Genomic DNA, 21749 nt, shown 5'->3' with positions numbered 1-21749 from the left:
AAGCAAGAAAGATATTTTATTGGGCTGGGAAGTTTTTGTGCTGTTCTTAAAACAACTTTTCATTCAACTAAACTGAAAGCAGCTTCAGTTCACAATCCTGAACAGTCAAATTGGATGCCAGTTCTAAATTGTGTTCTCAGACCAGAGAGCACCAGCAGGGGTGTGAAATACACCTCTTTCACATCATTGTTAGGGCATCATTGTTCCAAGTGGAGATAGGCAAATTTCAGCTACAACTGAAATCAGAAACCAGATTAAGAAGCCAAGGACTTGGCTAGGCACAGTGGCTCACACCTGTAATCCCAGCACTCAGGGAAGCAAAGACAGGGAGATGGCTTGAGCTCAGGAGTTTGAGACCAGTATGAGCAAGGCTGACACCTTCTCTCTATTAAAAATAGAAAAACGGGCGGCGCCTGTGGCTCAGTGAGCAGGGCGCCGGCCCCATATGCCGAGGGTGGCGGGTTCAAGCCCAGCCCCGGCCAAACTGCAACAAAAAAATAGCCGGGCATTGTGGCGGGCGCCTGTAGTCCCAGCTACGCGGGAGGCTGAGGCAGGAGAATCGCCTAAGCCCAGGAGTTGGAGGTTGAGTGAGCTGTGTGATGCCACGGCACTCTACCGAGGGCAATAAACTGAAACTCTGTCTCTACAAAAAAAAAAAAAAAAAAATAGAAAAACTAGCTGGGTGTAGTGGTAGGTGCCTGTAGTCCCAGCTACTCAGGAGGTTGAAGAGGATCACTTGAGCCTAGGAGTTTGAGGTTGCTGTTAGCTATGATGTCATAGCACTCTACCTAGGAAAACAGTAAGACTGTTTCCAAAAAAAAAAAGAAACGAAAAGAAAGAAAATAGAAGCCACAGACTTGTTAGGCTAGGAATGAGGCTATTTTTCCCACCAGTTTTCAGTACAAAAAGAATCTGATGGCCCTTGTTCAAGATTTATTACCCCAATGTTGGGGTATTAAGAGGAAGGAAAGTAATTCAAAGTATTAAAAGCCAGAATGGATTTAAGTACCCGAGAGTCCTAATTTGCCATCATGTCCTAGTGACAGGGAAAGACATTTTGCTTTCAGAAATAATATTTTCAGGGCGGCGCCTGTAGCTCAGTGAGTAGGGCGCCAGCCCCATATACAGAGGGTGGCGGGTTCAAACCCAGCCCCGGCCAAACTGCAACAAAAAAATAGCCGGGCATTGTGGCGGACACCTGTAGTCCCAGCTGCTCGGGAGGCTGAGGCAGGAGAATCGCATAAGCCCAAGAGCTGGAGGTTGCTGTGAGTCTGTAACGTCATGGCTCTCTCTCTACCAAGGGCGGTAAAGTGAGACTCTGTCTCTACAAAAAAAAAAAGAAAAAAGAAACAATATTTTCTTACCTCTTGACAATATAATTCAGATAACAAACTTGCTGCTTCAAATTTAACATCTTCAAACTGCGGGATCTAGTGACATCCAGTTAAGGAGCACAAAATTCTGCAAACAAAGGTCAGTTTAAAAGGCCATAGTTGGGGGCTCCTACAGTAAAGAGGTATTTAGGGCAGCATGTCCCTGACTGCCTTGAAATTCCAATTCTCTTGCCCCCCCACCCCCGCCAGTGAACCCGGAGTTTGTTGCAGGGTGAGTAGGACATAGAGCTGTATGCCAAGGTATAAAGGGAAGACAGAGGAGTACAGCATCCAGAAGCTGCTGGTCTTGAAGGGCAGCCACAGGCTGAGTGAGGATTTCTCTAGGTAGCCTGTGGGGCAAAAACTAAATTCCCTGGTTACTACAAGGTGAGATGGGGTTCAAGTTTCTAATACATTTTATTCAGAGAATTTCTTAAACGGAACGGTACCAACAAGAAAAGGATACTTGCTGTGATATCAACCACTGAAAGAGAAAGAAAAAAGAATTAATTCTTAGGCAGACATTTGGCACCTGGTTACTGGCTCGCTTTGGGGTTTGCACAGGTTGTCCAGTTACGTGGGAAGATGGCCTGTTTGGCCTGAGAGGGTAGGTTCGCTTTCCTTCTAATCTGGCACAGGGAATAGTGCTTATCAGGTGTTTGGGGAAGAACAGATATCCTCTTTTGACATTAGAGGAGAGCATGGTGTCCTAAAGTCAGACACTACCTGCCTATGGGCTGGAATTTGGAGTTAGGAGCACAGAGGTGATCTGGCCCCACGGAGGCCCCCACATACCACACTGAAGTAGAGCCAAGTGACAGGCAAAGCATTAGACAAATAATCAGTCACAACCAGAGAGTAGGTCTTAGGGCAAGTCCTTTCTAAAGAGCGACAAGTAATAATCAGCTTGAAAATGAGTGAAGTGAGCCTTAGAGGCAAGGGAAAAGTGTTCTAGGAAGGACCAGTAGAGTAGCACTGGCTAGGCAGAAGCCTTGGGGTGATACTGAAGCCATGTGCCAAGAACACAGCTCAGACAATAACAGGATCCAACTCAGGGACTACTGTGGCCCAAAGTTCACATTCCAAAAAGCTCCATTACCCTGACTACAGTCCTTAGACCACCCAAGGACCCAATCACACATGCCTAATGCTGCCCTGCTGTGTACCACAGTCATTCACAGAGCAAATGATGCTTGACAAGAGACTTGGTGGTTGCTGGGAGGTGGATCTGGAAACCTCAAGTTCTCAGGTTTTGTGAGAGAACAGCATGGGATGAAGGCACCTAAGGCTAGGCAAGGAAGGAAATTAGGAGTGGATTCCCAGAGTGGGAGCAAGAGGTACGTCAGGCAAAGAGCTCATAAAAAAGGCGCAGAGGTCTAGGCAGGCTCACCTACAAGACCCAAAGGGTTTCTGCGCCACTCATGTGGCAACAGTCCTTTTCTACAGCTATGGGTTAGAATGCCTCCCGCCCATGTCACCCATGGACCCCGATCCAGTCAGGGGCAGAAAAGGATAGCATGTGACCAGATCAGTTTTAAGACCTTTCTGGATGTAGCAAAGAGAATGAATGAGGGGAGGGAGGAAAAACTGGCAGGGACTAGGGGTTGTCAGCAGGTGTGGGGGTAGCCTTGGAGATGCCCCTGGGGTGAGGGTGAGCAGTGGATTGGAGACATGGAGCTGTGTCTGAGACCAGGTGCCTGTGAGACACAGGTCGGCCAGGCAGGACATTTCTTTTTTTTTTTTTGTAGAGACAGAGTCTCACTTTACCGCCTTCAGTAGAGTGCCATGTCACTGGACTCACAGCAACCTCCAGCTCTTGGGCTTATGCGATTCTCCTGCCTCAGCCTCCCGAGCAGCTGGGATTACAGGCGCCTGCCACAACGCCTGGCTATTTTTTGGTTGCAGTTCAGCTGGAGCTGGGTTTGAACCCGCCACCCTTGGTATATGGGGCCGGCGCCCTACTCACTGAGCCACAGGCGCCACCCCAGGCAGGACATTTCTAGGAAAGAGAGTCAGAGCCCTAGGCTCCTGACACATGCACACATACAAATGTACATATATACACCAAGGAGCCCAGACAAAAGGCACTCACTCTATATCTAGCCCAAAGGTCTGGCTCTGCTGTTCCCCCCTCCAAGGCCTCCCTTGTGGCAGGGCCAGGAGGGCCTTGGCCCCTCAGGGGCCAGGGCCAGGATCTGCCACCAAAACCGTGGCTCCAGTGGAGAAGCTTTTCAGCTGGAGGCCACATGTTGGGGGGACAGTGGGAACATGAGTGATGCTGATGGAGGAGAAGCTGGGGGCACTTTCTATAGATGCTGCTCTCTCCTGAGCTCAGACCAGCAAGAGAAGCTCCAGAGGCCTCAGATTGGGAGAGACATCTAGTCACAGAGGAGAAATGGGACATATGGAAGAGATTATAACCAAGAGGTATGCTAGAGCTGGGCCAATGTTTCACCTAACCCTGAGATCCACCTCTGGTGCCTGGTGGTTCTGATTCAATCACCATGGGGCAGACAAAGTCCCAGGTGGAAGGGGAGCTCTTCAGAGTTCAGGTTGGGTGAAGAGTATGCTGCCATGCATGAAAAGCAGAGACCCAGCCTGGGACCAAGATGTAAACCTGGCATCCACAGCTGAATTTCTGAGTCAGGCCTGGCCCAACCCCGGACTTGTGATGAAGCTAGCCCCATGTCCATATGTCACCATAGCCCAGCAGAGGCAAGCATGGAGATGAGACAAGAGGTGAATCCTCCAACCCTATGTGGACAAGCCTTCCTTTCATGTCTGTGGCCCAGGGATACTCTCCCACCACTTAAGGCCCACTCCAAGTTTGAAGCTGAGGATAGTTATCTCTGTAGCATATGGACTTCAAAGGGACACATCAAAGTACTTACTGTCTACGGGGGATCCACTGCACCCACTTCTGCAAAGCACACTTTGTGCTGCACTGCTTAGGTCTGCATGGGCCCGTAATGCCTCCTTGTAGCAACAGCTTTCTGTATCCTCTCCTTTTGGGACTTTTGTGTGGCTACCATCAATTCAGTAGATAGTTGGGCTGGACCTAATTTCCTTTGACACCTCTTTTTAATGTGTCATATGAGTCTGCCAACAATCAGCTTCCCTCTCTGCCAGCTTTTCTTTTTTGTTTGTTTTTTTGAAACACAGTCTCAAGCTGTTGCCCTGGGTACAGTGCCATGGCGTCACAGCTCACAGCAACCTCAAACTCTTGGGCTTAAGCAAATCTCTTGCCTCAGCCTTTCCTGAGTAGCTGGGACTGCAGGCGCCTGCCTCAATGCCCAGCTTTTACTTTTGTTGTTGCTGTCATTGTTGTTTTAGGTGGCCCGGACTGGGTTGGAATGCAACAGCCTTGGTGTATATGGCCAGCGCCCTACCTGCTGAGCTACGGTGCTGCCTCTGCCAGCTCTTGTATTCTGACATGAGGGCTGGAGAAAGAGAATTCCATCTTTCCCCTGGGGAAGGAGGGACTATCAGTGACTACCAGTGAGCTGGGAAATAACTTGCCCAAAGGCTCAAAACTTGAACCTTCTCTTCTGGAAGGCCTTGTTGGCCAGCATCAGCAGGTACTGGGAGGACTGACTGGGGGCCAGAGAACTGGGTTCAAAGTATGGATCCACTGTGTGACTTGTGAGAAGTTGGGTCCGAGCATTCTTTAATATCTATTTCCCAGAGCCACTGACCTACCACATTTCTCTGGTATGTATGTACACAGGGAATTACCCTCCCACTTTAAATACACAGAGACAGGATATGCCATGACATGCTGCCTTATAGCTCTATTCCCAGTGCCTGCAACTGATTGATACGCAGTAGGTACTCAGAAAACATTTGTCGTGTGAATAATGGCTTTATCCATTTGGATGATGAAGAGTTTATCTAGCATCACTGGGAAATGGGGGCTTCCTTATGTGCAAATGGCTACAAAATTGAGGCTATGTCTTTCAGACACAAAGCCCTAATTCCTCAACAGCATTGAATTTCTCCCTGTCTTCAAAAGCTACTGCTTCTTGAAGAGGGCATCAGCATCAGTGATGCTTTGATCCATCTGTACAATGACCTATGACCTATGTTCCTGAAGGACGGGATGGCCCAAGGGTCAGGGTGGGCGACTCTCTTCTCCAGAACTGCCAGTCTGATGCCAAAAGACTTCGTTCATTTTTGTACCTTTGTGAAACTTTTTTTTTTAAGAGACAGTCTTATTTTGTCACCCTCGGTAGAGGGCCATGGCGTCACAGCTCACAGTAACCTTCAGCTCTTGGGCTTAGGTAATTCTCTTGCCTCAGCCTCCTGAGTAGCTGGGACCACAGGTGCTGCCACAATGCCCGGCTATTTTTTGTTGCAATTTGGCCGAGGCCAGGTTTGAACCCGCCACCCTCGGTATATGGGGCCAGCGCCCTACTCACTGAGCCACAGGCGCCATCCCCACCACTTTTTTTTTCTTTTTAAGAGACAGAGTCTTACTTTATCGCCCTCAGTAAAGTACTGTGGCGTCACGGCTCACAGCAACCTCCAACTCCTGGGCTTAGGTGATTCTCTTGCCTCAGCCTCCCAAGTAGCTGGGACTACAGGTGCCCACGACAATACCTGGCTATATTTTTGTTGCCGTTTGGCTGGGGCTGGGTTCAAACCTGCCACCCTCGGTATATGGGGTGGGCACCCTACCCACTGAGCCACAGGAGCCACCCTAACTTTTTTATTTTTAAGACAGAGTCTCACTTATGTTGTCCTCAGTAGAGTGCCGTGGTGTCACAGATCACAGCAACACCCAACTATTGGGCTTAAGCAATTCTCTTGCCTCAGCCTCCCAAGAAGCTGGGACTATAGGCGCCCACCACAAAGCCCAGCTATTTTTTTGTTGCAGTTGTCTTTATTGTTTAGCTGGCGCAGGCTGGGTTCAAAACTGCCAGCCTTGGTATTTGTGGCTGGTGCCATAACCACTGTGCTATGGGCACCAAGCCTGCCTTTGTGAAACTTAACATAAACTTTCAAATAAAAAAACATACATAAAACAAATTATATCCACCTCAAAAAGTATGTAGGATAACTTATCCAAAGTTGCTACATCATTGCTATTTTTTACTATGGAATGTTAAAAAGTAGCTTTTATGTATCTTTCCTCATGACGGGAAAGATACCTCCTCACTGCTGGCAAGGCAGGGATGTAAAGGTTCATGCCAGAAGCCCCAGGTCACCTTGGGGCTTGCCAGGAAAGCCAATGGAGGGTGGTGGTGATTCAGGACCTACAGGTGCTGTTGTGGGGGGAGGCGGGGAAGACCCCAGATCAGCACACCTCTGAGGCCTGGAGGATACAGTTCAAGGCTGAGAGGGGTTCAAAGATTCTTAAAATTAAAGTAACTTTTTTTTTTAATCAGGTTTTTTTATACCACCACAATGAGCAGAAATAGTTACTAATTGCAACTCTCTTGAGAGGGAAACAAAGCATGTAGGAGGCTCCCTTGCCTCTTCCTGCTGTTAACATGGCTATGTACATCCTACTGTAGTAGTCACCAGCAAGTTGCAAGCGGGCTTCATTCTGTGGGTTTTTTGAGGATCCAGTGAGACCATGCCCTGAGGAGCACAAATGCAGGGCCTGGCATACAGAAGGTGATATTATAGTCATTTATATGCAGGAACTGGCAGGATTGTATTAGAAGGGGAGAAGACCAGTTGCTAGTACCATGAGGTGACAGTTCCTAAACAGTTCTCACATTCTGAAGTCAGCAGTGACTCAGAGAGCAAGAGCAAAGGAAATGGAAATGAAAACAGGGGGAAGTACAAATCATTCCTCCATGAAAATGAAATGACCAGCTCTGCACAAGTCTCTGTGCCCTACTAATGGGATTTAACAGAACACAGTCATGATCCTGAAAGATAAAAGAACTGTTTCAGCTGAGCCTGATGAGGACAAACTCAAAACCAAGCCCTACTGGGCCTTAAGAAGAGAAAGGGAAGCATTTAATCACTTGCTGGGAAAGAACATTGTAGACTCTTGGTTAAATCTAGATGCACAATTAATAAGTGTCTGGCACAGTCTGTAACTGCTTTCTTAGGTGAGCAAAACCTTCATTAAAAAGCAGTTGCACTGGGGCGGTGCCTATGGCTCAAAGGGGTAGGGTGCCGGCCCCATATGCCAGAAGTGGCGGGTTCAAACCCAGCCCCAGCAAGAAACTGCAATCAATAAATAAATAAATAAAAAGCAGTTGCACTGGCTCGGCGCCCACAGCACAGTGGTTATAGCGCCACACATATATACCAAGGCTGGCGGGTTTGAATCTGGCTCATGCCAGCTAAACAATAATGACAACTGCAATAAAAAAAATAGCTTGGCATTGTGGCGGGCGCCTGTAGTCCCAGGTACTTGGGAGGCTGAGGCAAGAGAATTGCTTAAGCCCATGAGGAGGAGGTTGCTGTGAGCTATGATGTTACAGCACTCTGCTGAGGGTGACATAATGAGACTCTGCCTCAGAAAAACAAAACAAAAAAAGCAGTTGCACTCTAAATACACATGGAAAGCACACACAGTACTGACTTGGATATGCAGTCAGTAATGACCCTTTTTGAAAGAACAATGGCTTGGACTATAGAAAAAACAAGAATTTTTTTTTTTTTGAGACAGTCTCACTTGGTCACCCTGGATAGTGTGCTGTGGCATCATAGTTCACAGCAACCTCAAATTCTCGGAATCAAGTGATTCTCTTGCCTCAGCCTCCCTTGTAGCTGGGACTACAGGCACCTGCCACAACACCTGGCTATTTTTTTTAGAGACGAGGTCTCGAACCTGTGAGCTCAGACAATCCACCAGCTTTGGCCTCCCAAAAAGTGCTGCACCTGGCAAAAAACAGGTGCAGCCACTGCACCTGGCAAAAAACAAACAATTCCTACTAGAGAAGTGGCATTTCTTCCTCCGAGGCTCTCTAATTAGGAAAATCTAAAAATGATGATGCACTTTCCAGGTCAAGAGATAAAAAGGACTATGCGATCGAACGTTAAGAGTATTATGTGGGGGGGCGGCGCCTGTAGCTCAGTGGGTAGGGCGCTGGCCACATACAACCAAGGCTGGCGGGTTGGTGCTGGCCTGGGCCTGCTAAACAATAATGACAACTACAACAAAAAAATAGCCTGCCATTGTGACAGGTGCCTGTAGTCCCAGCTACTTGGGAGGCTGAGGCAAAAGAATCACATAAGACCAAGAGTCTGAGGTTGCTGTGAGCTGTGATGCCATAGCACTCTACCCAGGTGACAGCTTGAGACTCTGTCTCAAAAAAAAAAAAAGAAGTATTAAGGGGGAAATGGATATACAGCCACATTCTCTTGATTCCACAGCAAGTGCAAATGACTGAAATGGGTTTGTTTGCTTCAAAGACAGGTACGAAATAAGACAAACAGCACTGGGCATGAAAGACAAGCGATAAATAAATCACAAAATGATAGGCTTGCAGCAAGAAGATGGGAAAGCAAAATAAAAAGGAGTACCATCTGACACAATGTTCAGGAAATAGCTTTGCAAATTCTCTAGCCAAGAAATTCCTGAGTAAAGTGATACCCATTAAAATCAGGAACTGATTACTCTGGGAGTCCCAGAACAGCCAAGAATTCTGATGACACTTCCCACCACTGCCAAAACCATAATCAAAAAAAGAAGGCTTTCAGGTAGCTAGTGATTTTCAACCAGTGTGCTGCAGAAAACTTTTAAAGACCATTAAGTGAATTATTATTATTATTTTTTGAGACAGAGTCTCACTGTCACCCTCAGTAGAGTGCTGTGGTGTCACAGCTCACGGCAACCTCAAACTCTTGGGCTCAAGAGATTCTCTTGCCCCAGCCTCCCAAGTAGCTGGGACTATAGGCGCCTGCCACAATGCCTGACCATTTTGTTGCTGCACTTGTCATTGCTGTCAGGTAGGCCTGGGCCAGGTTCAGACCCGCCAGCTCCAGTGTATGTGGTTGGCGCCCTAGGCTCTGAGCTACAGGGGCCAAGCCTAATTAAATTATTTTCAAAAGAAGTTGAAAGCACAGTAAGTATATTCCTCTTTTTTGTTTGTTTCGAGACAGAGTCTTACTCAGTTGCCCTGGGCAGGGGGCCATGCACCATAGCTCACAACCTCAAACTCCTGGTTCAAGTTCATCATCTTGCCTTAGCCTCCAGAGTAGCTGGGACTACAGGTGTCTGCCACAACACACAGCTAGTGTTTTCATTTTTTTTTTTTTTAGTAGATGTCTTGCTCTTGCTTAGGCTGGTCTTGAACTCCTGAGCTCTAGCAATACACCTGCCTCGGCCTCCCACATTGCTAGGATTATAGGTCTGAGCCTTGGCACTCTGCACCACTCCCTTTTTTTTTTTTTTTTGCAGTTTTTGGCCAAGTTCGAACCCGCCACCTCTGGCATATGGGGCCGGCGCCCTACCCCTTTGAGCCATAGGTGCCGCCCCACTTCCCTTTCTTTGGATCGACATAATTTAAGTGTGCTATGGAACATTAAATACAGGTTTAAGTGTGCATGAGATAATGTTACACTGAGGTAAACTGTTTTGTCAGGCACTGTAATAGCTCCGGATCTACTGAACAGACTATAGGAATGAGATGATCAGCAGGTATTCTGAGGGCTGTAGAGGGAAGAACCACTGAGAGACCAAAAAAGCTACTGAGGTCTTGAACTTGTATGTATAACAGCAAAAAAACAAAACAAATAAGCAAACAAATGAAAAAAACAAACAAACAAACAAAAAAAAAAACTCGGAAGAGGCTCGGTGCCCATAGCAGAGTGGTTATAGCACCAGCCACATGTACTGAGGCTGGCAGGTTCAAACCCGCCCTAGGCCAACTAAACATCAATGACAACTGCAACAACAAAAAACTGAGGCCTTTTCCCACACTCTTGGGTGGCGCTTGTAGCTCAGTGGGTAGGGCGCTGGCCACACACACCCAAGGCTGGCAGGTTTGAACCTGGCCCAGGCCAGCTAAACAACAAAGACAACTGCAACAAAAAAACAGCTGGGTGTTGTGACGGGCGCCTGTAGTCCCAGCTACTTGGGAGGCTGAGGCAAGAGAATTGCTTGAGCCCAAGAGTTTGAGGTTGCTGTGAGCTGTGCCACCACAGCACTCTACCAAGTGTGACAAAAATGAGACTCTGTCTCAAAACAACAACAACAAAAAAAAACTCAGAAGAGAAAAAGGAAAAGAGGACGGGGAGACATACTCTACACTTTTCCTGACTCTGGTGGGGATATTTAACAGATGATTTTTTCACAGTTGGTAGACTTAGCAGGGTGAAGTGGCTCACGTCTGTAATCCTAGCACTTTGGGAGGCTGAGGCAGGTAGACTGCTTGAGCTCAGGAGTTCGAGACCAGCCTGAGCATCTACCAAAAACAGAAAAACTAGCTGGGTGTTGTGATGAGTACCTGAAGTCCCAGCCACTTGGGAGGCTAAGGTAAGAGGATGACTCGAACCCAGGAGTTTGATGTTGCTGTTTGAAGCTGATGCCACTGCACTCTACTCAGGGTGACAGAGTGATACACTGCATCAAAATAAATAAATAAATAAAAGTTTACAAATGTAGTTGAGACAGTTTGAAACCAACAGAAGCAAATAAATAAGAAAATACTATAATAATATAATACAGTAATATAATATATTGTGTTGCCTCAGCCTCCCAAGTAGCTGGGACTACAGGTGCCTAACACAACACCTGGCTATTTTTAGAGATAAGGTCTTGCTCTGGCTCTGGCTGGTCTTGAACCTGTGAGCTGAGGCAATCCACCCGCCTCGGCCTCCCAGAGTGCCAGGATTAGGTGCGAGCCACTATGCCCAGCTAGCAAACCACTTCTAAGAGGAAAATATATCATGATTTTTTTTTTTTCTGAGACAGAGTCTCACTTCGTTGCCCTCGGTAGAATGCTATGGCATCACAGCTCACAGCAATCTCATACCTTTGTGCTTAAGCGATTCTCTTGCTTTAGCCTCCCAAGTAGCTGGGACTACAGGTACCGCCACAACACCCGGCTTTTTTTTTTTGTTGCAGTTGTCATTGTTTAGCTGGCCCAGGTCGGGTTCAATCCCACCAGCCTTGGGGTATGTGGCCGGTATCATAATCACTGTGCTACAGGCGCTGAGCCATATCATGATTTTTTATTGAATGGTTCTGGCAAAGGAAAGAATAAAAGTTGATAGTTGCTTGATTGGGAAAAATGTACAATTAATAACGAATAAAGCTCTAGGAGGCCGAGAGCTTTGGCCGAGGCAGGTGGATTGCTTGAACTAGGAGTTTGAGGCAAGAGGATCACTTAAGCCAAAGGGTTTGAGGTTGCTGTGAGCTATGATGCTGTGGCACTCTACCAAGGGTGACAAAATGAGATTTTTGTCTCAAAAAAAAAAAAGATTAAAGATAGCATGCTTGTATTGTAACATTGATATCACAGGCTGGGCATGGTAGCTCATTCCTACAATCTCAGCACTTTGGGAGGCCAAGGGAGGATCTCTTGAGACCAGGAGTTTGAGACAAGCCTGGACAACAGAGTAAGGCCCCCTCTCAAGATCCAACCCTCCCCCCCCCAAAAAAAAATTAGCCAGGTGTGGGTATTGTGTACCAGCTACTCAGGAGGCTAAGGCAGGAAGACTGGCTTGGGCAACAAAGTAAAACCATGTCTCAAAAAAAGAAAAAAGAAATCACAAATGATTACAGAAAGAAAACAGCATGGAAAATAAAGTGTTACTTTAACTGAAATTCAGACAAATTCCTAGCTGGAGATGTAACCAATGGAAAGGAAAGAATTCCCAAGTATAAAATGTAAGGGACCATGTAGCTCAATGGAAGACCTCACAAAAATTCAGAGTTACAGCTTGTCACCTGTAGCACAGTGGTTACGGCGCCAGCCACATACACCGAAGCTGGGGGGTTTGAATCCGGCCTGGGCCAGCTAAACAATAATGACAACTGCAACAACAACAAAAATAGCTGAGCATTGTGGTACATGCCTGTAATCCCAGCTACTCAGGAGGCTAAGGCAAGAGAATTGCATAAGTCCAAGAGTTTGAGGTTGCTGTGAGCTGTGACACCTCGGCACTCTACCAAGGGCAACACAGTGAGACTCTGCCTCAAAAAAATAAATAAATAGGGTGGCACCTGTGGCTCAAAGGAGTAGGGCGCCAGCCCCATATACTGAAGGTGATGGGTTCAAACCCAGCCGTGGCCAAAAAAACCCTGCAAGATAAATAAATAAATAAATTCAGAGTTCCACTAAATCAAGTGAGGGCACTTCATAAGGATGACGGTTTAAATCAGTGGTTCTCAACCTTCCTAATGCTGTGACTCTTTAATACAGTTTCTGGGTTGCAATCCACAGGTTGAGAACCGCTGGTTTAAATGATAGGCCCCAAAGCCAAGTGGTTAAGAGAGCTATTTTAGGCATGACTGCTTCCCCTAGACAAGATGGAGTAGGTGAACACTACAGTACTACTGCTTAGAAACTGGCTGAACAGCCTCAAGAGACAAGAGAAGGGAGGTGGTAGGATGTGTCGTTAATTAAGAGAAGGGAGAGTCACAGAACTAGTGCAACTACTGGAGAAGTTGGGGCAGTATGCCTGGGCAGTTGTAGCCTGCAGCATCAACATAGTCAACGAAGCCTGGTGCCCCATTTAATTTCAGCTTCATCACTGCTTTGGAAAGATCCTGACACTGACTGCCCCAATAGCTTGGCGACTCCTTGCCACTGACGTGATGCCCTGGGCATTTCTCTAAGCTCCTCACCCCACCCATTCAGGCCTCTGCTCAAATGGCATTCCCACAAATAGAGACTCCCTCACTACTTTTCCCCTACCAAAAATAGCTCCACCTCCACTCTGAACCTTCTCTAGCCCATAGCTATTTATTTATTTTTTTAAATTAAATCATAGCTGTGTACATTAGCCCATAGTTTTCATTGTTCCTACAATGCTGTCTAACCTCTCACTACATATACTTATTTTTTTCTCCCTCACTTAAAACATAAGCTTACGGGGCGGCGCCTGTGGCTCAAAGGAGTAGGGCCCTGGCCCCATATGCCAGAAATGGCGGGTTCAAACCCAGCTCCGGCCAAACAAACAACCCCCCCCCCAAAAAAAAAACCTATAAGCTTATAAAGGGTAGAGTTTTTGTTATCGCTGATCCCCAGAACCCAGAGCAGGGATTGGCACCTCACATGAAGTGAATAAATATCTGCTGAGCGAATGAAGAAAAAAAAACCTCACCAAAAACAATGATGATGTCTGGCGATTGGTCAGTTTGGGTTTGAGCCTAGTTTTGTTAGTAACTTGGTATGTCGCCTTGAGCAAATCACTTCACCTTTCTGGGTCTATACTGCCTAATTTCTTTTTTGTTGCAGTTTTTGGCTGGGGCTGGGTTTGAACCCGCCACCTCTGTTATATGGGGCTGGCACTCTACTCTTTTGAGCCACAGGTGCCACCCTAGACTGCCTCACTTTTGAAACAAGGAAGTTAATCAAGTGAGTACTAAAGTTGCCCTTCAACTTTTCTTTTTTTTTCTTTTGTAGAGACAAGAGTCTCACTTTATCGCCCTTGGTAGAGTGCCATGGCGTCACACAGCTCACAGCAACCTCCAACTCCTGGGCTTAGGCGATCTCTTGCCTCAGCTTCCCAAGTAGCTGGGACTACAGGCGCCCGCCACAATGCCTGGCTATTTTTTTTGTTGTTGCAGTTCGACCGGGGCCGGGTTTGAACCCGCCACCCTCAGCATATGGGGCCGGCGCCCTAACCGCTGAGCCACAGGTGCCGCCCGCCCTTCAACTTTTCATAGTTTGCAAAACAAAGATCTCATCTCCTCTTGAAGGCAACTTAGCTGAAGGTGGGCTTGGATTTACCTCAGATTAATGCGTTTTAAAAATCTGGATTGGTTTTCTTTTTTTTTCACTTGAGACAGAGTCTATGTTGCCCTTGGTAGAGTGCCGTGATGTCACAGCTCACAGCAACCTCAAACTCTTGGACTTAAGTGATTCTCTTGCCTCAGCCTCCCAAGTGGCTGGGAGTACAGGCGCCCGCCACAACTCCGGGCTATTTTTTGGTTGTAGTTGTCATTGTTGTTTGGCAGACCTGGGCTGGGTTCGAACCCACCAGCTCCAGCGTATGTGGCTGGCACCCTAGCCGCTGAGCTACAGGCGCAATGCCTGGGTTGATCCTTTTCAAGAACTCTTTCCTTTAAGCCCAGAACAGAACTGGGCAAATGGTAAAAGGTAAGCAGGGATCCTACAAGAGCAGAGCTGCTGTGAGAAGAAACTCCACAACCATAAAGTTTTGTTGGGTTTTTTTTTTTTTTTTTTTTGCAGTTTTTGGCCGGGGCTGAGTTTGAACTGGCCACCTCCGGCATATGGGGCGGGCGCCCTACTCCTTTGAGCCACAGGTGCCACCCCATAAAGTTTATTAACAGGCAGAATGACACTCTCCCACATTCTTTGTTGCACCAAGTTGAGGGAGAGGAAGATGGACTAGAGGAAAATGGAAGGAAGACAAGCCAACAGTGATCAGAGAGAAAGCAGGAGCTATAAGGTCATCTCTTACTGAGCAGGTGGTTTTGGAATCCAGATCCTTGTTTTGCTTCTTCACAGAACCTCAAATGGCCAATTCCAGGCTGTAGGCTTTCTCACAAGACATGAAATGTCTAACTCCAGATTTTGGATCTTGGCTTCCCACCTGTGACACTAGGCATTATGGTGGCACCAGACCTTCCAAACACCCTGAGTAACTGACTTAGGGGTCCAAGAAGGGGAATTGCCCTCCTAGGTTTCCTGAGAGACCAGACTTCAGATTCCCTGAGTTTGACTGGGCTTTCACCTCAACCCTCCCCTATCCGAAGTCATTTTAGGTGTGAGTGTTCAGGTTAATGTTCCTTAGCTACAGATCTGGAAGTGTATCTGCCGGCACCATCGGGTGGGATCCTTAAAATCCTGACGATTTGGGAACTCTACTGCTCCTGAGAAGAGACAACTCTCAAAATACAGTGAGGGGGGGATCTTGGAGCCCCGTCTGTCCCTAGAAAAGGGAATTAAGGTGTGTGTGGGGGATGAGGTCCTCGGGTCCTCTGAGAGGCTGGTGGCTGTGGGGTCCGGCGGAGGCGGGCGAGGGTCCTACTGGTCTTACAGGAGTCGCACTCCCAGGTCCCCGACGCGGCGCCGTCCGCCCGTGGCAGCCTCTCAGCTCAGGCCTTGCAAGGAGCCCGCACCTCCTCCCTCACTGCCCACTCCGCGCTTACCGCCTTCTCCAGGTGGCTGCGTGCCTGCTCACTGTTCTTGGTGTGGTGGTAGAGTACAGAGCCCAGCTGCAGGTGCGTGCGGGCCTCGATGCGCTGCGGGGGCTTGAAAGGGAACACGGCCTGCAGGCAGTGTACACACAGGCGGATCTTGGGCGGACTGGAAGTGCGGAAGTGCTCGGCGAAGCCCAGAAGAGCCAGATACCACGACTCGGCCGCCTCGGCCTGCGCTGCCTGGGCCGCAGCCGCTTGGGCCGCTGCAGCTGCCTGAGCCGCCATTTTAGCCTTCACAACAACAAGCCGCCACCACCGGGAGGCGGAAGCAACCGTTCGGGGAGGGGCTGAGGTTTCAAGAGGCTCTCGCGAGAGCTGCAACACAAAGCATCCTGGAACATGTAGTTAGTATTTGGAGCGACTGCAGTTCTGGGAAGGTGTGAGAAAGGGCAGCTCCCTAGGGTAATCGGCAATGAGAATTAGAAATTGCTGAATAAACTGAAGCTTGAGTTCCAGGGGGAATACACGGGGCGTCCACGAAGAGGAAGGGCGTGGCTAGCCAAAGAGGACTACACCTCCCATCAGGCTACGCGTACTATAACAGGTCTCCTTAGGTGGCACAGGAGCATTGTGGGATTGAATGAGTCTCAAGATGGACAACCGGGATGTTGCAGGTAACAGCCCTCGGCAGCCCTCAAATGCCCACCTGTGTGTTTGGGACTACGTGTCTCCTCTTCGCCCGCCCATTGGTTCTGCTCCCACCCTCAGACCCCTGGCCTTACTCCCTCGGCAGCCCGAAGCGGTCGCTTCTGCATCTCCCAGTCTCCTGAGACCCCAAACCCAGGTTGCTGGCCGCCCATGCCTGGTTTGCTGAAGAAGCACCGTTTTCCGTAAAGAACGCCACCCTGGTCGATCCTGCGTCCAGTTTCTGAAATAGCCACCTTCAAGGCTGCTCCAAGCTCCGCTCCCAAAACGGAGGCAAACTTGGGCTGTCCTGCATCCCTCTTCGTGGAAGCCGCGGTCTGGCTTATGTCCCGTTTTCTGAAAAAGCTGCTTTTCCAAAGTGCTCTGGGGCTGTCTTTACACATTTCTCCCCGTCTTTTATCCTCTTTTCCCATTAGCATTGCACTTCCTGCTTTCCCAGAACGGGATGCATTTATCCATTCAGCAGATAGTTAGGCGCTCACTGTGTGTCAGGCACCCAGCTGGGCTCAGGGGATGCAGCTGTAACTAAAACCGGGCCCTGCCTTCTTGAAGGTTAATTTCTACTGCGTTGTCAGTGCACCAACGAGAAAATATTTACAAAGAATGGGTTGTGATAATGTGAGGCAGTATGTGAAGGCTGCTGATATTGGGTGATCAGGGAAGGCCTTTTCAATCAGAAGATATTAGAGATGAGAAGATGCCAGTTGTAGGAAGTCCTGGGGGGAAGAGCCTTCTTCGCAGAGTGGGACAGCAAGCGCAAAGGCCCTGGGTTGGAATAGGTGTGTCCTTTTGAAGAACTTCAAGGATGATGCAGAAGAGGAAGGGGAGCCATCTCTTGACAAATCAACTTTTAGAATTTGGATTTTATTCTGAATTTCATGGGGAACTTTTGAGTTTTCTCTCTTTCCACCACTACCATCCTAGTCTGAAGTCATCATTGTCTTTTGCTTGCAGCCAGTGAGCCTCATTGGTCTCTTTGCTGCCTGCATATTCTCTGGGCAGAATAATCACCCAGTAGTGAGTATGAGCCTAAAAATAAAAAGACCCACTGGATCTTATCATTCCATAGCTTAATTCTTTTCTGTCACTTCCCAAAGCACTTAATATAAAACCTAGACTCCATATCCTGCCGTACCTCTGCCCATTCCTGAAGTAGTTCACTTGGGCCATGATGGACCCTTGCTAATCCTGGGATGTACTAGGCTTCTTTCTGTCTTGGGCCTTTGCATCTGCTCCTTCCTGTGCCCAGATCAGTCCCCCATTTCGATGCTGGCCCTTTATCCTCTAGTTCCAGCTTAAATGTACACTTTTCTGATGTTTATTTTCTGGCTGCCCTACCCACATAGGAATTCTTTTTTTTACACTTTCTGACCCCTTTTGGATTTCTAGCAGAGCTTTTATCACATTTTGCAGTTGCTTTTTTGTTATAGGTCCATTGTCTCCCTGGCCAGAGGTGAGTCCCACTTGGGCAGAGGCCTGATCTCTCTTATTTAGCACCTAGTACAGCTCCTGGTCCATAGCAGGCATTCAGTGTTTGCTGAATAAATGAACAAATGGACGTATGAATCAATCTGAATGTCAGTTGCTGTGTCTGGCTTGCTGCAGCCTCTGGGGATGTTTGTGGAGCAAAGATTATTTCTAATGTGCGGCTATTTGTTTCACAGGGAAGGCTAACCGGTGGTTTGGCGTTGCTCCCCCCAAATCTGGAAAAATGAACATGAACATTCTTCACCAAGAAGAGCTCATCGCTCAGAAGAAACGGGAAATTGAAGCCAAAATGGAACAGAAAGCCAAGCAGAATCAGGTGGCCAGCCCTCAGCCCCCACATTCTGGAGAGTAAGTGCATGATGGAGCCTGGATTTGGGTCTTAGAGAGTCATCAGGAGAGGGTTTGGTTGTGAGGACAGTAGGTGTGTGTTTGTACCCAGCCACATCCTAATGATCCAAGTCATGACATAAGTTCCCTCAGGAGGCTAAGTGTGGCAGGAGGGAAATGAGGGGTGTATGGGAGTCAAGAAGACAGCCTGCTAACTTGTTTACTTGGCAGTTACTTACTGCCAACCAGCTGTGGGACAGGGGTATGAGTGTAGCAGAGTAAAAACCTAGATTCCATCTCTGCCCTTTTGGGACTCACAGTCTACAAGCAAAGGGGTGTCATTCCCACCCCAGATTTACTGGAGGATAACATGAGGCAATGTGTTCCCAGGCACAGTGGCCACCATAGAGACACAAAGAGGCTTTGTGTTTGGGAAGCCTGGATAGAGCTGGCCTATTGAGGAAGCAGGAAAAGGCCTACCTGGCAGAGGACAGGAGGAGGAGAGAAAGCCCCTGTATATCGGGGCAGCCTGAGCCACTGCAGCAAAGGGGCTACTCTGGAGTGAGGCAGGAGGCAGCTTAGGTAGGGTTTCTACTGGCCTGTCCTGAGAGAAACATCGAGGGCAATGATGTCTTTGAGTATAGTTTGGTAGCATGTTCAGGTTAACAAGATCTGAGTATTTCTTATCCGGGCGTTATGGGAGGCGCCTGTAGTCCCAGCTACTAGGGAGGCTGAGGCAAGAGAATCGCTTGAGCCCGAGAGTTTGAGGTTACTTTGAGATGTGACGCTATAACACTCTACCCAGGGTGACTAAGTGAGACTCTGTCTCAAAAAAACAAAACAAAACAAAACCCCTGAGTATTTTAGGCTAGAAGTTGATAATCAGAGAGGCAGGGTCCTTCATCTGGGGTCTGAAGTATGAGAATATTAACCTCCTCTTAAAGCTCTGTCTCAGCTCCTGCATTGTCTAAGAGTCTGTGGGTTCTCCTTGAGGGCAGGACTTAGCCCTTATTCCTGATGAACCTCCAAGCTGCTTAGGAATGTGGGGGACTGGGTGTTGAGTGTCTGCTCAGGCACTCTTACCATTGCCTACAGTTGTGAGAGGACTTGCACAGGATGAGAAAGGCCAGCAGTTTCCTCCCAGAGGATCTCCTGAAGGCTGCCAAATCAGGCAGCTGAGTGGAAACATCAGGGTGGATGAGTGTATACCACATGAAACTTTGAAAATAAGATTGTTTTCCCCATCATAAAAGCATAGGGTGCCAGAGTTTAGAATTTATACCTGAATAAACAGAAAACCGTCAAGTCACCTAAAGACAACCATTTGCGTGTCTTCCCTTCCCATGCCTTAGCTTTGTCTCATGAACTTATAATCAATTTCATATCCTGCTATCCTGCTTTTTTTGTTTTTAATATAGTAAAGACAGGGTCTCATTCTTGCTCAGGCTGGTCTTAAAATCCTGAGCTCAAGTGATCCTCCCACTTGGGCCTCTCAGTGCTAGGATTACAGGTGTGAGCCACCATGCTTGGCCATTTATTTATTTATTTATGTATGTCTCAGTCTGTCACCTAGGCTGCAGTGCAGTGGCTTGATCACAGCTCGCTGCAACATCAAACTCCTGGGCTCAAGCAATCCTCCTGCCTCAGGCTCCCAAGTAGTTGAGACTACAGGCGTTGCACCACATCCTGTAGAGATAGGGTCTCACCATTTTGCCCAGGCTGGTCTCAAACTCTTGATCTCAGGTAATCTTCCTGCTTTATCCTTCCGTAGTGCTGAGGTTACAGGCGTAAGCCAGTGCACCTGACCTTATTACCAGTGGTTTTCAAGTGGGGGTCATTAAGTTGCTTCTCTGTAGCCCAACTGTGTTTTCTTGTATTTCCTTGTCCCTACCTCCTTTCTGAGGTAGAGAACAGGGCTCCAGCTGGGGACTGAGTAGTCTCCAGAAGGCCCTGTTTTTTAATGTCAAAGCTTGTTTATCAGCAGAATTTTCTCCTTCACATAAAATAACTTTTATTGCTTTTTTAACTTTAAAGATAATTTGTAGGCTAGGCGCAGTGGTTCATGCTTATAATCCCAGCACTTGGGAGGCCAAGGTGTGTGGATTGCCTGAGCTCACAGGTTCAAGACCAGCCTGAGCCAGAGCAAGACCCTGACTTTAAAAATAGCCGGGTGTTGTGGTGGGTGCCTATAGTCCCAGCTAACCGGAAGGCTAAGGCAAGAGAATCGCTTGAGCCCAAGAGTCTGAGTTTGCTGTGAGCTGTGACGCCATGGCACCCTACCCAGGGTGACAGCTTAAGACTCTGTCTCAAAAAATAAATAAATAAATAAGATAATTTTTATACATGGTAGGAAATCTGGGCAATAGAGGAGAGGAAAATGAAAAACCAAGGACTGTGCATTAACTTTCTTGACAAGGAAAAAATAAATTTGAATTAAACATATTTAGTTCCCTGGGTTTGCTTTTTTATTTTTATTTTTTTTTTGAGACAGAGTCTCACTCTGTTGCCCAGGCTAGAATGTTATGGCTTCAGCCTAGCTCACAGCAACCTGTGAGTCTCACTTTATGGCCCTCGGTAGAGTACCATGGCCTCACACAGCTCACAGCAACCTCCAACTCCTGGGCTTAAGCAATTCTCTTGCCTCAGCCTCCCAAGTAGCTGGGACTACAGGCGCCCGCCACAACGCCCGGCTATTTTTTGGTTGCAGTTAGGCCGGGGCCGGGTTTGAACCCGCCACCCTCGGTATATGGGGCCAGCGCCTTACTGACTGAGCCACAGGCGCCGCCCTGGGTTCTCACTCTTGCTCAGGCTGGTCTTGAATTCCTGAGCTCAAGTGATTCTCCTGACTTGGCTTCCCAGAATCCTAGGATTATAGATGTGAGTTACCAAGCCCAGCCCCTAGGTTTGCTTTTTTGCTGATTTGTTAAAAATAGATTTTTTTTTGTAGACAGAGTCTCACTATGTTGCCCTCAGTAGGGTGCTGTGGTGTCACAGCTCACAGCAACCTCAAACTCTTGGCCTTAAGTGATTCTCTTGCTCAGCCTCCCCAAGTAGCTGGGACTATAGGTGCCCACCACAACATCTGGCTATTTTTTTTTTTTTGTTGTTGTTGTTGCAGTTGTCATTGTTGTTTAGTTGGCCCAGGCTGGGTTCAAACCCGCCACCCTCAGGGCCATAACCACTGTGCTATGGGCACTGAACTGATTTTTGTTTTTGTTTTTGTTTTTTTTTAAGTAAAACATAGTCAGCTGAGTCTGATGGCTTATGCCTATAATCCTACCACTCTGGAAGGCCAAAGTGAAAGGGTATTGAGGTCAGGAGTTTGAGACCAGCTTGAAAAAGAATGAGCCCTCCCCCAGCCCTTCTAAAAATAGAAAAAATTAGCTGGACATGGTAGTGCTCACTTGTAGTCCCAGATACTTGGGAGATTAAGGCAGGAAGATAACTTCAGTCCAGGAACTTGATTGTTGTGGTGAGCTAAGTTAAGGCTTCTGCACTCTTGCCAGAGTGACAAGAGCAAAAGAATACAAAAAGACAAAAGACAAAAAGAAAAAAAAAGACTTTTTTTTTTTTTTTTTTGAGGCAGAGTTTTGCTATGTTGCCTTTGGTAGAGT

At 47.6% G+C, this 21749-nt stretch overlaps 2 protein-coding genes across 8 annotated transcripts in view; one reads left to right on the top strand and one right to left on the bottom strand.

Moving 5' to 3' along the window:
- The window catches only part of MAU2 (MAU2 sister chromatid cohesion factor), a 37252-nt gene extending 21312 nt beyond the window's left edge, over positions 1 to 15940 (bottom strand). For 3 of the 7 annotated variants that reach the window (XM_053585330.1, XM_053585331.1, XM_053585334.1), the window contains exons 1-3: positions 15625 to 15923; positions 1840 to 1857; positions 1365 to 1430 (exon numbers count right to left, since the gene is read on the bottom strand). In XM_053585330.1, the coding sequence (XP_053441305.1) occupies positions 1365 to 1430; positions 1840 to 1857; positions 15625 to 15900 (360 nt within the window). In that variant the 5' untranslated portion in view covers positions 15901 to 15923. Of the gene's footprint in view, positions 1 to 1364; positions 1431 to 1839; positions 1913 to 1972; positions 3090 to 15624 lie in introns of those variants that run through there. The other 4 variants (XM_053585332.1, XM_053585335.1, XM_053585329.1 and 1 more) reach the window with 3 other exon arrangements.
- A 299-nt stretch (positions 15941 to 16239) lies between these two features.
- Positions 16240 to 21749, top strand: part of SUGP1 (SURP and G-patch domain containing 1) — a 49664-nt gene continuing 44154 nt past the window's right edge. The window contains exons 1-2 of the mRNA XM_053585307.1: positions 16240 to 16289; positions 17985 to 18156. Coding sequence (XP_053441282.1) covers positions 16256 to 16289; positions 17985 to 18156 — 206 coding nt within the window. The 5' untranslated portion in view covers positions 16240 to 16255. The remainder of the gene's footprint in view (positions 16290 to 17984; positions 18157 to 21749) is intronic.

This window comes from Nycticebus coucang, chromosome 3 (assembly GCF_027406575.1).
Source record: "Nycticebus coucang isolate mNycCou1 chromosome 3, mNycCou1.pri, whole genome shotgun sequence".
NCBI classification, from domain to species: domain Eukaryota; kingdom Metazoa; phylum Chordata; class Mammalia; order Primates; family Lorisidae; genus Nycticebus; species Nycticebus coucang.
Note: the sequence above shows the minus strand (reverse complement) of the source record. Positions and strands in the feature narration are given on the sequence as shown.